Source organism: Gavia stellata, chromosome 12 (assembly GCF_030936135.1).
Source record: "Gavia stellata isolate bGavSte3 chromosome 12, bGavSte3.hap2, whole genome shotgun sequence".
In the NCBI taxonomy this organism is placed as follows: Eukaryota; Metazoa; Chordata; class Aves; order Gaviiformes; family Gaviidae; genus Gavia; species Gavia stellata.
Genome location: NC_082605.1, coordinates 5,752,439 through 5,764,444, shown reverse-complemented (window position 1 = coordinate 5,764,444; position 12,006 = coordinate 5,752,439). Strand labels below are relative to the sequence as shown.

At 44.9% G+C, this 12,006-nt stretch overlaps 1 protein-coding gene across 6 annotated transcripts in view; it reads left to right on the top strand.

The window, feature by feature from the left end:
• IP6K1 (inositol hexakisphosphate kinase 1) overlaps positions 1-12,006 on the top strand; it is a 38,890-nt gene that overhangs the window by 18,080 nt on the left and 8,804 nt on the right. For all 6 annotated transcript variants that reach the window (XM_059823058.1, XM_059823055.1, XM_059823057.1 and 3 more), the window contains one exon: positions 11,197-11,543. In XM_059823058.1, the coding sequence (XP_059679041.1) occupies positions 11,321-11,543 (223 nt within the window). In that variant the 5' untranslated portion in view covers positions 11,197-11,320. The remainder of the gene's footprint in view (positions 1-11,196; positions 11,544-12,006) is intronic.

The following is a 12,006-nucleotide window of genomic DNA, read 5'->3' as shown; positions in this document are numbered from 1 at the left end:
AGACCCTTCTTGTGGTGAGGCAGGGGACAAATTACTAGTTCCAGCTTCATGTCACCTTTAGTGTCACTGCAGCATATCTGGTGAGGCTTTCACCTTTCCAAGTATGACAGCAGACAGGGAGCTCTGGTATATTGATTGACAACTACTCTGGCTAGTACCTGAACTTAAGTTGTGTGCATTACTACTGAAACCAGTTTGATTATGGATCATTTCACAGTAACTGTTGCAGTGGTTTCCTACGTAAAGCCCTTCAGATGGATCAGCTCTTGCTTCCAAAAAAACTTAGTGGTGCAGAAGTGGTCAGCTTTATGAAGTGACTTTCTTAATAGTTTAACCAAGGTAGAGCGCGCCTTGGACATAACCCAGGCAGCAGTTTCTAAGAATTCTTTGTGTTCATGAATCAATGTTGTTTGTATAATGTTGTTGTCACTGTTCCTCCTGGCTTTGCTCCCCGGTGCTGCTTGGGCATGCTGCTGCTGTTTGTCATGCCCTAGTTAATCACAACAGGCTGTTTTTCACTCTCCCCTATATATTTTTAGTAGCTCTTCTGCTCTGAAAATACTGCTGGTAACAAATAAATTAAAGATTTATTTTTGAGAAAATAGGGCATTTTAAGTATTAATGGCGTGTTGTGGAAAATCAAAACGTGAAGAATTAGATTGCTCATTTTCTTTATGTACAATTTAAATCTTCTGTACAAAAGTGTTTTTGTATAAATGTTACATAGGCCTGACATGATATTTTGTCTATGTTGAGTAAGAATGCAGCTTCACAGTTGCTCGAAGTTGAACTTCAGCCTTGCCTTTCCTTGCCTTTAGTCACAGGTTCCAACTTTCTCCCTTCTTTTGATGCTAGGGGGATTGTTGAACTTCATGGTCAGATCTGTTAGGGACCTGATCCAGCTGAAAACTAAAGGCTTTTTGTTTTGTTTTATTTTATTTATTGCTGGTTTAGTTTCTTACCAGATCAGGTACTTAATCTAGCTGTCTGCGAGAGTGCTAATGCTGGTGTAAAGAAGGCATCGGGAGAGAGGTGAGAAAGTTGAATGATCTTTCTGCTGGGAGCAGCAACTCATGGCACTTTAAAGTCAGGGTGAGACTGTTGTCTGAGCACATGGTTGCAGGACAGTTGAAGCTGAATGCAGTTGGCACTGCTACTCTTCTGCCTGCCCTTCCCCTGCTGGGTGATTCTCCCCTTTTACTTTTGTTGGGCACTGGCACTAAACCAGTTCAGGAAGCCACATTGGCGAAAACAACTTTTTTTTTTCTGTGTTAACTTTTTTGCCAGGCTAGTTTCTGAGCAGGATCAGGTGGGTGCCAATGCTGACTCAGGAGAGAGGATGGGTTTGAAGAGTGCTGACTTAGATTTATTTAAGCTGTTACGGAACTATACCCTGAGATGCCCGTTAAGGAACGAAGGGTAAGATTTGCCAAATACCAATTTTGTTGGTTTTCTGTGTCCTCGTAGATTGATCTGATGATATCTACAAAACAAGGCTGCTTAACTGCGTAGAGACTGTGATTCTTGCCTTCTAGAGCAGACACAACAGGAACTGTAGAGATCTTGTTTCCTGAAGCTGTTTCATTAACATGCCTCCTACCCTATTCTAGAAGTCAAACCTTAGTGGTTATTCAATCTATTGTGCCTTGTTTTCAATGAGAAGGCCTTACATAATGGTGTGTGTCTGATGTGGATACCTGTCACCAGCTGAAAGCAGAGAACTGAGAACCAAGTCCTTTCCAGTAGGTTGCCAGGCAGCCATCAAATAGGAAGCATTTTCAATTGGTTTTGTTTCAAACAGTATTTGAGCTGGTAATTTGGGAAAAGACCCTTCAGTCTGTTTCTCTCATGGTCATTTCTAAAGCATGCTAGCATGTCATCATTGCTTAGTGCTTATTTTGGTTTTTCATCTTTCTTTTTGTATTTCCATGTTAAAATCAAAATTCAGCTACAGTTGAAGAGTTGCCAAAACTGCAGATAGGCTCCCCACTCCTTGAATGTCACAGTCTTCAAATCGGTGGGAATCTGCACATCACGTAGGCTTGAGTTTTTTTGAATGGAAGATCACCAAGATAGTTAATGGTTATGCAATTTCTAGGAGAGTTTTGTTTCAGAACTTGGCCCAAAGCTGTTCATTCGCATCAGTGACTTTGTTAGTCATGTTTTTATATTCAGCATGCAGACTGCAAAAATGACATATAATTTAGGACAAGCAACAGCTCAAGGGAGCTCAGTAGCCATGCCTTACTTGTAGGATACACATCAGCGTGACCTCATTTTGTCTCATTAAAGAGACCCTCCACGTGGTTGCAAGCTGCAGCAATAAAGTACCCTACGTGTTCATTTTAGTAAGTAATCCTGTTCTACAGCAGCCATGAAATAAGAGGTGAGCTGGGATTGCAAACGTTGGCTTTAAGCACAAGGATAACCATCAGCAATTCAGGCACCTTGTGCTGATACAACTGTTTGTACAGCTGCACAATAGATTGGGGATCTGACCTGGGTTGAAAAGTAATCCTTAAAAAAAACAAAACAAAGTGCTGGTTTATTTTTAACTGCGATCAGTTCCCTAATTTGATTCATGGTGAGGCTGCAAACATTGTACCAGCACATCAGAGTTGAGTGGGAGGATGCTGCTCATGCCGGTGCAGCTGTCAAGGGATTGCCTGTGTAACCATGGTCTGAAGAAATAACTGAAGGAGGAATTAGAAACTGATTTGGCTCGATCAGTGCCAAAAGAAATCTGAACATAATATTGGCTATTCTTTTTTTTTAAAGCCAGGCATTTGGATGGGGTTGGTTTCATTGTGGAGGATCACTTTAAAGAGCAACCAAGACAAGCAGTTGTCTCCACCGCAAAATCTGCCCTGTTTTATTGAACTACAGAAAACGTGGTGGATGAATAAGGTATCAGCATGCACTTTGTCTTTGTGCAGACCAAGGTTTTGATGTATGTTTTTTTAATGTCATTTCCTTATGAGAGAGCTGGAGGCCTAGCTGTTCACCTAGGTTTTCTTCCTTAATTCAATGATTTTACACATTTTAAAAGCAGAAAAAAAAAATGAAGTGCAGGGAGATGAAACTTTTTTGCTTGACTTTTAATTTCAAATAGATTTTATATTTTGGTTTTCTCGGTAGGTCTTGATTTTTCTCTTTAGTTTTTCCCTCATCTTCTGAGGATTCCTTATGAGGTGGTGGAGGGCAAAGAGCCAGAAAACACCCCTTCTTTCTCTTCTTTGGCAGTTCACATATGGTCTGAAAGTGGAGTATATGTGTGCCATTGCTCTTGAGTTGGGGGAGTTGACCGTTTTTCCTGTTGCAGAACCCGCGCTTTGGCCTCTGTGCTTTGCTTTCTGTGAGTGGCAGGTACAAAATGCAGCACACGGACTGTTCCTTTCAGTTCCTGTCGACCACCCTCTCAAGCCTGAAAACTGATTTTATTGCTGCACAAGTACTTCCCTTTTTTTGGATTTTGGTGCTTTCGCTAGAGGTTTCTTGTTCTTATGCAAGCTAGGAGGATCTTGTCCCATTTCCCACCACCCTTCCAGGTGTCTGTACTGGCTAGGAGCTTGAGGGACACAAGCCTAAGGTGCACAACCATTTCTACTTGTCAAATCTGTGTGGGAGCTCAAGCTCAAGAGGTGCTTGCACACGTGTATGACGACAGCATCTTTCCAGCTCGGGAGCCAGCAGTTACGCTGTAGGTGATTAGGCCAGACTGACTTGGTTCTGGCCTTGACACCTCCAAGGAGTTCTGGGGCATTTTTAACCAGGAGAAGATGAGGTAAGAACTTGGGAGGTGCCAGTTGTTGTCTTTGCCCCTGTTGTGGCACAAAGCTGAGACTGCCACTCACCTGAATGCAGTGAGAATCATCTGTTTGGTGGGGCTGCCCCCCGGCACTGAGCAGACCCTCCCAGTGCCATCCATCTGGCTAAGCTCTGTGCACGTTACCACAAAATCGCACCTTACTTTTCTCTGCCAGCAGTGGCTTGCTGTGTGGTGCATTTCTCCTCTGCTTCAGCACAAGCATCACCAGCTCTGACTCATTCTCTTAGTGTCAGCAGATTAGCATGGTGCATTTACCTGCTCATCTGTCCCACCTTCTGATGCTGTTGAGGTTGTAGAATTTGGTACCCGCAGCTGACATGAAAGTGCTGTGTTTCTGAATGTACTCCTTCTCATGCTGAACTCAGCATAGTTGTTCCATGGTCTTCCTGCTGGGGAGGCGTTTGGGTGGAGTTACCTTGATGATCGTGCAGTCCTTCAGGACTTCCTTAGGGAAGTGGCTGGCTTATTTAAGTCTCGCTGTTAGGGAAGAGGCCAAGGTCTGTGACTGAAGAGCAGGTATGCTTTATTACCAGTATTAATAAAAACTTTAAACGTAGGATTTTTGAGGCAGGAGGTAAAATCATTCCTGCTGCTTATTCAGTCTGTAAGTTGAGTTACTAATTCTTTCCAAGTTAGTCTTTGAGCCAAACCTCTTCAATGGGAGTGATGTGATTTTCCTCCCCCCCCACCCCACTCCCCCGAATGCAAGGACTACAGTTTTCTGCTGATGAGCCTCTTGATGAGTTTTCTGAGCCCCTTCACTAGTGTGAATTCAAGAAATGTATTTTCTTGGTGGGTTAGGTAGATTCCTTATGGTTTGTGACTGTTGAAAGTAAGTTCCTTTCTAACTGTCTCTGACCGTTGGATCTGAGAGCTGTGCTGAATGGCAGCATTTGCCTTGGAATAGTTTAAAAATAACCTGTATCCAGTGGAGACTTTTTTCCTCTTTGTAAATGAGATGAAGAGAAGCCAGAAATTTAGCTCACAGAAAGCTGAGCAATGAGGCCTCACAAGCATTGATCTTCCCTAAGCTCTTCTCTGGAAAGCATGTGTCATATTCTCATCTCTCCTATAAAATGCAAAGCTGATATTGGATGACCCTGCTCTCCTAGACCCAAGCTTGGAAGAAAATCTTCTGGGCTGGTACTGATAAAGCAACCTTTTGTTAACGTACGTATTCGATCAGGTCTTGCTGCTATGGAAACTCTCAGGCTTGGACTGAAGCCAGCGCTTCTGAACAGAGAAGGAAGGTGCCCTTTACTACTGAGGCAGGGTATGTTTGTGGCGAGGTGCAGCAGGATTCAGCAGTTCAGCTCCTTCTCGTTCATCCTCCCTGCCTATTGGAGAAGAAAGAGTGGTGATGACTGGACCAGGACTGGTCCTTCCTCCAGCCTCCCCTTTCCAGTGACACTGATAGCAGTGAAAAGGACTGGCAGGTCCCCGGGCAGCCTGTGCCCTCCTGTCAATGTGCTGCATTTCTCCAGTGAGGAAGTGGAAGCCTGGAGAAAAGAGCAGCAAGCGAATTAAATCGGCTTAGATCATCCTTATTACATGCAGTCCTCTCCCGCTCCCCAGCCTGATATTACTGCATAGTGCCAGCTTTCCAGCATCAGGCCGAACGGGATAGGAGCTGGAAGAGGCTGTTTGAGCCCCGGCTTTAGTTACCCTCACTTGCAGACAGCTGTGTGACAGATGTTCACAGAAGGTTGCAGAGCACCTGCTCCATGTGTCGCTAAACGTGACAGACATTCCCTGTGCACTGTTGGAAGAGAGAGAAGCTACCACTGTAGCGTGCCAGTGTAAGAAAACAGGTATTGTCTGTGCCCTGGATCTAGATCCCTAGCAAGGACTTCAAGTACCTCATCCCTCCTTGAAAGCATGCCATGCTTTATGCGTAGGTGACAGCAGAAGGGCCTTTGCAATTCCTGCTAGTCTGGCCTCTTAAGAAAAAAGCCTTTAACCCCAGATCCAGGCAGTGGTTTTAATGAGTGGTTTAGGCATTCCAGCCACAGTTAAAAAGTGCATGGCTCAGCCTCTCTTTCTTCAGAAAGAGCTCAAAAGGCTTGGCTTCCGCTCCTTTCTTAGGAAGAGAAGAGGAGAAAATTCTTGGTCTCGCAGGCTACTGGCAGACTTGCTGAAGCTTTGTGATTAGTGTGATAGAAGTATGGCACAAATAGTCTTCCTTGAGATCTCTGGGAGGCAGAAACATAGGGTATGCCTAAGGACTTGTATTACCAGCTTAATTTTATTTTCCATGTGGTCCTTTCTGTAAGTTCAATCAAGCTCTGTCTTAAAGCAGATTAGGCTCTTTGCTTGTGCACGCTTCACCAATTGGCGCATTTTTGTGCCCTGTTGTTGTGGCAGGGCAAGTATTGGTGAAGGAAGTGTGCTTTTGTTCAGCTCATGGCATAGAGTGGAGCACACCTATTAGTGGCTATTGTCTTCTCCGTGGCCTTGTTTATTGCCGTTCCTTCACCAGCCTGACCGTTGGCATTCTCTTCCTCATCTGGCATTCTTCTGCAGCTTTTCCTAAGACTTCTGTTTTGCTTTTGATGCATGCATACAGATCATATTCTGCTATCTGGCCTCGATCTGAAGAGCCGCACTCGCCTTGGTGAGGGCAGCGTGTCCAAAAAGGGCTGTATTTGGTAATAGTTCAAGCACTGGGACAAGATGCAGAAGGCTCAGGATTCAAATCTGTGTGCTCAGGCAGGCTAGGAAGGTTTGTAGCTTCCTGGATACCATGCTGGCCACAGGTTTCTGGTTGTATCCTAAATGTTGCCGCAGGTTCTTGGAGAATTGTGTTCTCTGCCTAGGTCCCAGGAGTCATTTCCATTTTCTGCTGACTAGACAGACAGGTCTCAGACCTGTGGGCCATCTTTTGTGTTGGGAAGCTGCTCTCATAGCACAGTGGGAGATGCTTTTTTTTCTTAGACTGGGTTTTCTTCTGTAGAATTTGGGTCACCCAATCCAGCATGACTAGAAAACATCGTGCCTTTCAGCATGGATGCTAGCTGCTGCTGCTTTTTGCTAACAAGTCTAGCTCACAAGAAGCAGTCACCAGGTACCCATTGGCCAAATGCCGTAGTCCTCTTGCCTGCTATACTGGTATTTTGCTTTCTTGTGCTTTGCTCCTGACTGCTTTGGGGCTGTTAAGGGAAAGTCCAACTTTTGTCAGCATGACCCTGAGGTCAGCGTTTATCCCTCGCCTGTGGCCTGGCTCCAGAATGGTCAGTGGCCATCTCCCTTAATCTTCATCACTGCAGGTCCTGAGGGTTGGCCCTAGTCCTAGGAGCCGCAGCAAAGCGATGCTGGAGAGATGGACATGTACGCTGCTTACAACGAAGGCGTGAGTCAACGGTGCTTAATGCAGTCAGCTTTCTCGCTGTGTAATACATCACAATTTTAAATGTTTGTTCTGCTTTATATTTTGGAAAATAGCTTTACTGGTGAGTCATGAAGCATTGCCAGTGTTCCCATACAAGACAGCTTATGAAGAGTGGGAACATCAGCATCGTGGTGTGGTCTGCAGTAATTCTCACACCCATTGCAGCGCAGCTCTCTGCCCCCACCTCTCAAGTGTGTGGTGACCTCTGAGGCTTGTTCCCTGTCACCTTAAGTTACACCATGAAAGAGGACATCCCTGCTCTTCCCACTCCCTTCCTCCTGTACTGGTATCCTCAGGTGGTGGTGGTTTGGTAGTCTTCAGCCAGGGTTCAGTAATGTTTAAGTACTCTGGCTGGGTCTTCAAGAGCACAGAACTGTTTGTTTCTGTGGAGGTGATTGTTCCCTGCTGGAGGGTAAGGTTGGTACTGGGGCCAGGGTTTACCCCACTTAACGGTTAGGAAGAGCAGAGTTACCTTGTTTGTCTTCCTGACTTTTGTTTGGAAATACTTTGTGCGTTACTACAAGAAAATACAGCTTATTGCTGCTCTTTATGCTCATCCTGCTAAAAAGTGTTTGAACAGTGAGGTATGCTGTTCAAATTTGGAGCAGATACACTGACAGGCTTAAATATTGTAGAACAAATTCTCTTCCAGTAGAAGAGTTTTTTTACTGGGGAGGATAATGGACTATGGGCTATGTCCTTTTGCAGTCACCAATAACTCTGCTCCTGAACCTCATCCCCCACCTCTTGCAAGTCTGGCTTGACAGGCAATCTGTCTTGCTAACTATAGATCAGTCTGTTGGAAGGGGGGATGCTAAACTAGCCTGAATGTTTGCTGTTTGAGCTATAGTGGTGGAGGATACTGAAGGATCTGCTTGGATGAAATTGGTCTCCCTCAAGCTGTTGTGTGGATTGTGCATGGCATTTTACAATGTAATTGGAAGGGCTCTGACTTTTATAAGCCAGCTAAAACAGTTGAACCCATGACTTTGTTTAACAGAGGAAGGATGAGTAATATTTAGGCCTTCAAATAGTATTCTGCTTTATATTTGTTTGAAACTGCTGGGATTCTTTTCTTTTTATTTGTGGATAGTATCCATGTTTAGTAATAACCCTTTACTTTGAGTTAGTCTGATGAAGAACATTAAGCTGTATCTGAGCTCTAAAGTGTCTGTTTTTCAAGCCCTGTAGATAGCTTCCTCTTTAAAAATGTTGTCTCTGAAATGCTACCTGCCACAAAGTATTTTTTCTCACATTCACTTGTACGTGGGAAAATGCTGGCTATATTGCTGTTTTCTTTAGAGCGTGTGGATGAATATGTGGAGCAGTCATACCTGGGTTTGGACTCTCTCCCCACCTGGTGCCCGGCTCCTTCTCCTGTGTCATGGCCACAGAAAGGGTTTTTTTTTCTTTGTGGCTGTCACTCCCTCCCAGGTGTGCCTGCACATCTGAAACTTGTGGTGTTGGGTTTTCTTGGGGGTGGTGGGGTACTTGGCAGTGAGCCTGGGGCATTTCTTGGTGGCTGCAGCCTGTTTTCATCGCCACTTCCCCAGGAGCCCTTGGATGACTGCAGTCATCTCACGGATATCTCTAGGCCATGCGGTGGAGAAGACTTGAGGAACTCTGCAGAGTGGGTAGCTGCTGTCCTCAGAATAATTCAGGTGGCATATGCTTCGTTGTTGCTCACCTTTAGGAAAGAAGGTTGCTGAAAGTCGGCAGAGGGTTCAAATCTCTTGCTCTGATGGCTGAAATCTGCCTGTAGCCCATAGGTGAGATACTCCTAACTGTGAGAACAGTCTGTGTGGGCCTTTGGGGGCGGTGTGTGTGTGTCTGCCTGGGTGTTTGTCATCTCCATCTGAAGTTAGTGAAGGTGTCTGAAGCTAATGAGTCTGCTTAGATGATCCCCCTTCTCTAACGTACAGATCATAGTGCTCCCTTCCGTCATGGCAAAACTGAGACCCTGAGACATTTTGTGATTGGCTTTCAGTGAAAACTGGGACTAGTGCCAGACCTGAGCATTATATGCATGTCCCCTGAGTATGGCAACTACTGTTATCACACAGATGTATCTCTTGTCCTGTGAAGTTTAAACTACAGGAAGGTGTGAAGTTAAACTTGTCCCCTATATCATTTGGAATAACTGAAAACTCTACTTTAGTCATTGGCAAAATAAAAGAAACCGAATCCAAGACAAAGCTGCGTCAGCAAGAGGAGATTTAAGTCTGTAAAGCAGTCGTCTGAAATCTGTGAAGTGCTGATCTGTTGCAGATGCTGGCACCGTGCTTGTTCTCTATATTAACTACCATTAAACCAAACTAAAACATACATGACGTAAGCAAGCCTCTGCTGCCGAAATTTCTTCATGTTGGTAAAGCAAGTAAGAGGGAGGAGAGAAATCCACAGCATGTTTTTATCTTTGTGCTATGACTTCGGCTCTGAGTGAGTTTAGGAGATGGAGAATTTGAAGGATACCTTGAAGAGACTTTGCTATGAGTTGGGTTTTTTCCCTCCTATTCTCTGCCCCCCAACCTTGAAAGCCAGCTAAATATTCACATTGTTCCCCTTACACTGAATGTAGTTGCATGGTCAAGTAACCACAAAAGGAAATGTTTTCCATCGGATCAGCGAGATGATTCAACTCAAATGTACGTACACTCATGCTATCCCAAAATCCAGCGCGAGGGAGCGAGCAGGGACATGCGGACAGGGAGAGAGAAGCGTTTTCCTGTTGTGGGGAGCTTTTGGGTTAGATTGGGTTAAACATGTTATGAAGTATCACCCCTCCTTTTGAATCTCTTGAGCTGCATCTCTTACATGATTGAATTGGAGGGGAGGGAGAAGAGCCTGTCTTCATCCAGAACTTCCCCCAGCCTGGCCGTGTTGTGTAGCTGTGGGGACATCCGGTGGCCAGATGAGGAACAGCCTGAACAGTGTCCCTTGTTCAGGCCTCCAAGATCCCTCAGTTCTTAAATTGTTGCCCTTGGCTGTGGCTGTGCTAAGAAACTGGAAATTTGATGTATTCAGAAACTGTAGTCACCATGTGTTTCTTGCACCAAAGACTTTGGATAACTCATCGTTATGAGGAAATCCTGTGGTGTTTTCCCCAGCAGCCGCAGCTATGATCTAAGCTGGAAAGGGCAGATCATCTGGAGAGAATTTGGATGGCTTTACTTTTCCATCATCCTGTGGCTGTGCTGGGCGCTATGCAAACGTTAAAAGGGCATCTGTCTTCTTCAAAGCACTCTAATTTAATTTGGATTTAGCAATCTCTCTTGCCTACCTCTAGAGATCAGGGACCTGTTGTGCACATAGGTGCTGTGAAAGCATCAGGAAATAGTTGTCCTGAAGGGCTTAGAGTAATAAAGGAGAGAATCTGAGTGGCATCCATTCAGTTACAGCATACGACAGAATGACTGTCTTATTCCGAGAGTCTTTGATGTCACAGCTTGAAGAGAAGCGAGTCAGTAAAGGAGGAAACAGTGTTAGAGTAGGAGGTGAACAGGAATTATTTAGCCGTTTAGGTGTTAAAAATGCAGAGGCATAAGGAGTGGAATTCAGAGTCTTGAAATGTTTGTTCTGCTTGTGTCAGACGCCATTACTGATAGGCAGGTGTGGGCTGGGTTTTAATTGTGCTGTAGCTCACAGTTTGTGCTCCATTATCATGTTGCCTTACTGATAAAATGAACTAAAGAAAGGAAATAGTGTTTTCTAAAGATGGGAGGCTCAAAATACTCATATGTTCTCCTTTCCCTGTTTCCTGTTAACCCTATTGGAGAAGCTCTGGATGAGACTGCCTCCGAATTAGCGTGTGTTTACCTGTGGGATTAAAGAGATGGTGAGGAATGTGCTGGAACAAGTGGGATGTAAACAGAGAAGAGGAACAGTTATGGATATAAATAAATACCAAAAACTTTTCCGAGCCAACAGGGAGTGAATGCAAGTGGTCCTCCGTTCACAGGAATCTCCTTTGCTTTTTCAGATCATTATAAGGAAGCAGACTGCCAGGATTTCCTCCCCTGTGGCTGCCTGACCGCTGCTGAGCTCCCCCTCCCTGCCCATGTGGCTCTCCCCATGCTCCAAGAGTGCAACTGGTGCCCAACGCAATGTGTGTTTGTCAAACCATGGAAGTGGGCAAGTATGGCAAGAATGCCACTCGATCCGGAGACCGGGGGGTCCTGCTGGAGCCTTTCATTCACCAGGTGGGCGGCCACAGCAGCATGATGCGCTACGATGACCATACTGTCTGCAAGCCCCTCATTACCAGAGAACAGCGCTTCTATGAATCTCTGCCCCCAGAAATGAAGGAGTTCACACCTGAGTACAAAGGTGAGGCCTGTTGTCGTTCCAGAATGCAGTTACGTGCTTCAGGAACCTGCCCTCTTATTTTCCTGCAGCTACTGATGTCTTGCTGTCTTTTGGTGTTATTTTATTTGTTGCTTTTCATTCTCTTTGGCAGGCTAGCAATTTGATAGGAGCACTTGGAAAGGAGGAAGTCTTTTTTTGTAGGCATGCAGAGTTTAACATGCTCCTCTTTCTAGACAGAGAATATGCAGTGTGACAGTTGTAGTGTGAAGCTTAAGGTTATAGATGTGTAACTGAAGTAATTTTACTACCAAGTCACTGTCAATTACAGCCTTGACCTTGAGCAAATGAAGTTAGATCGTACACTGAGCATTTGCACATTCCAGTCCCGTAATTTATTGCTTCCTCATCCCATCTCTTTTATGGACCCGTATCAGAAAGCTGCTGAAGCAGGAAGCATTGCTTTCCCAGTGCTGAGGTGAAGCCT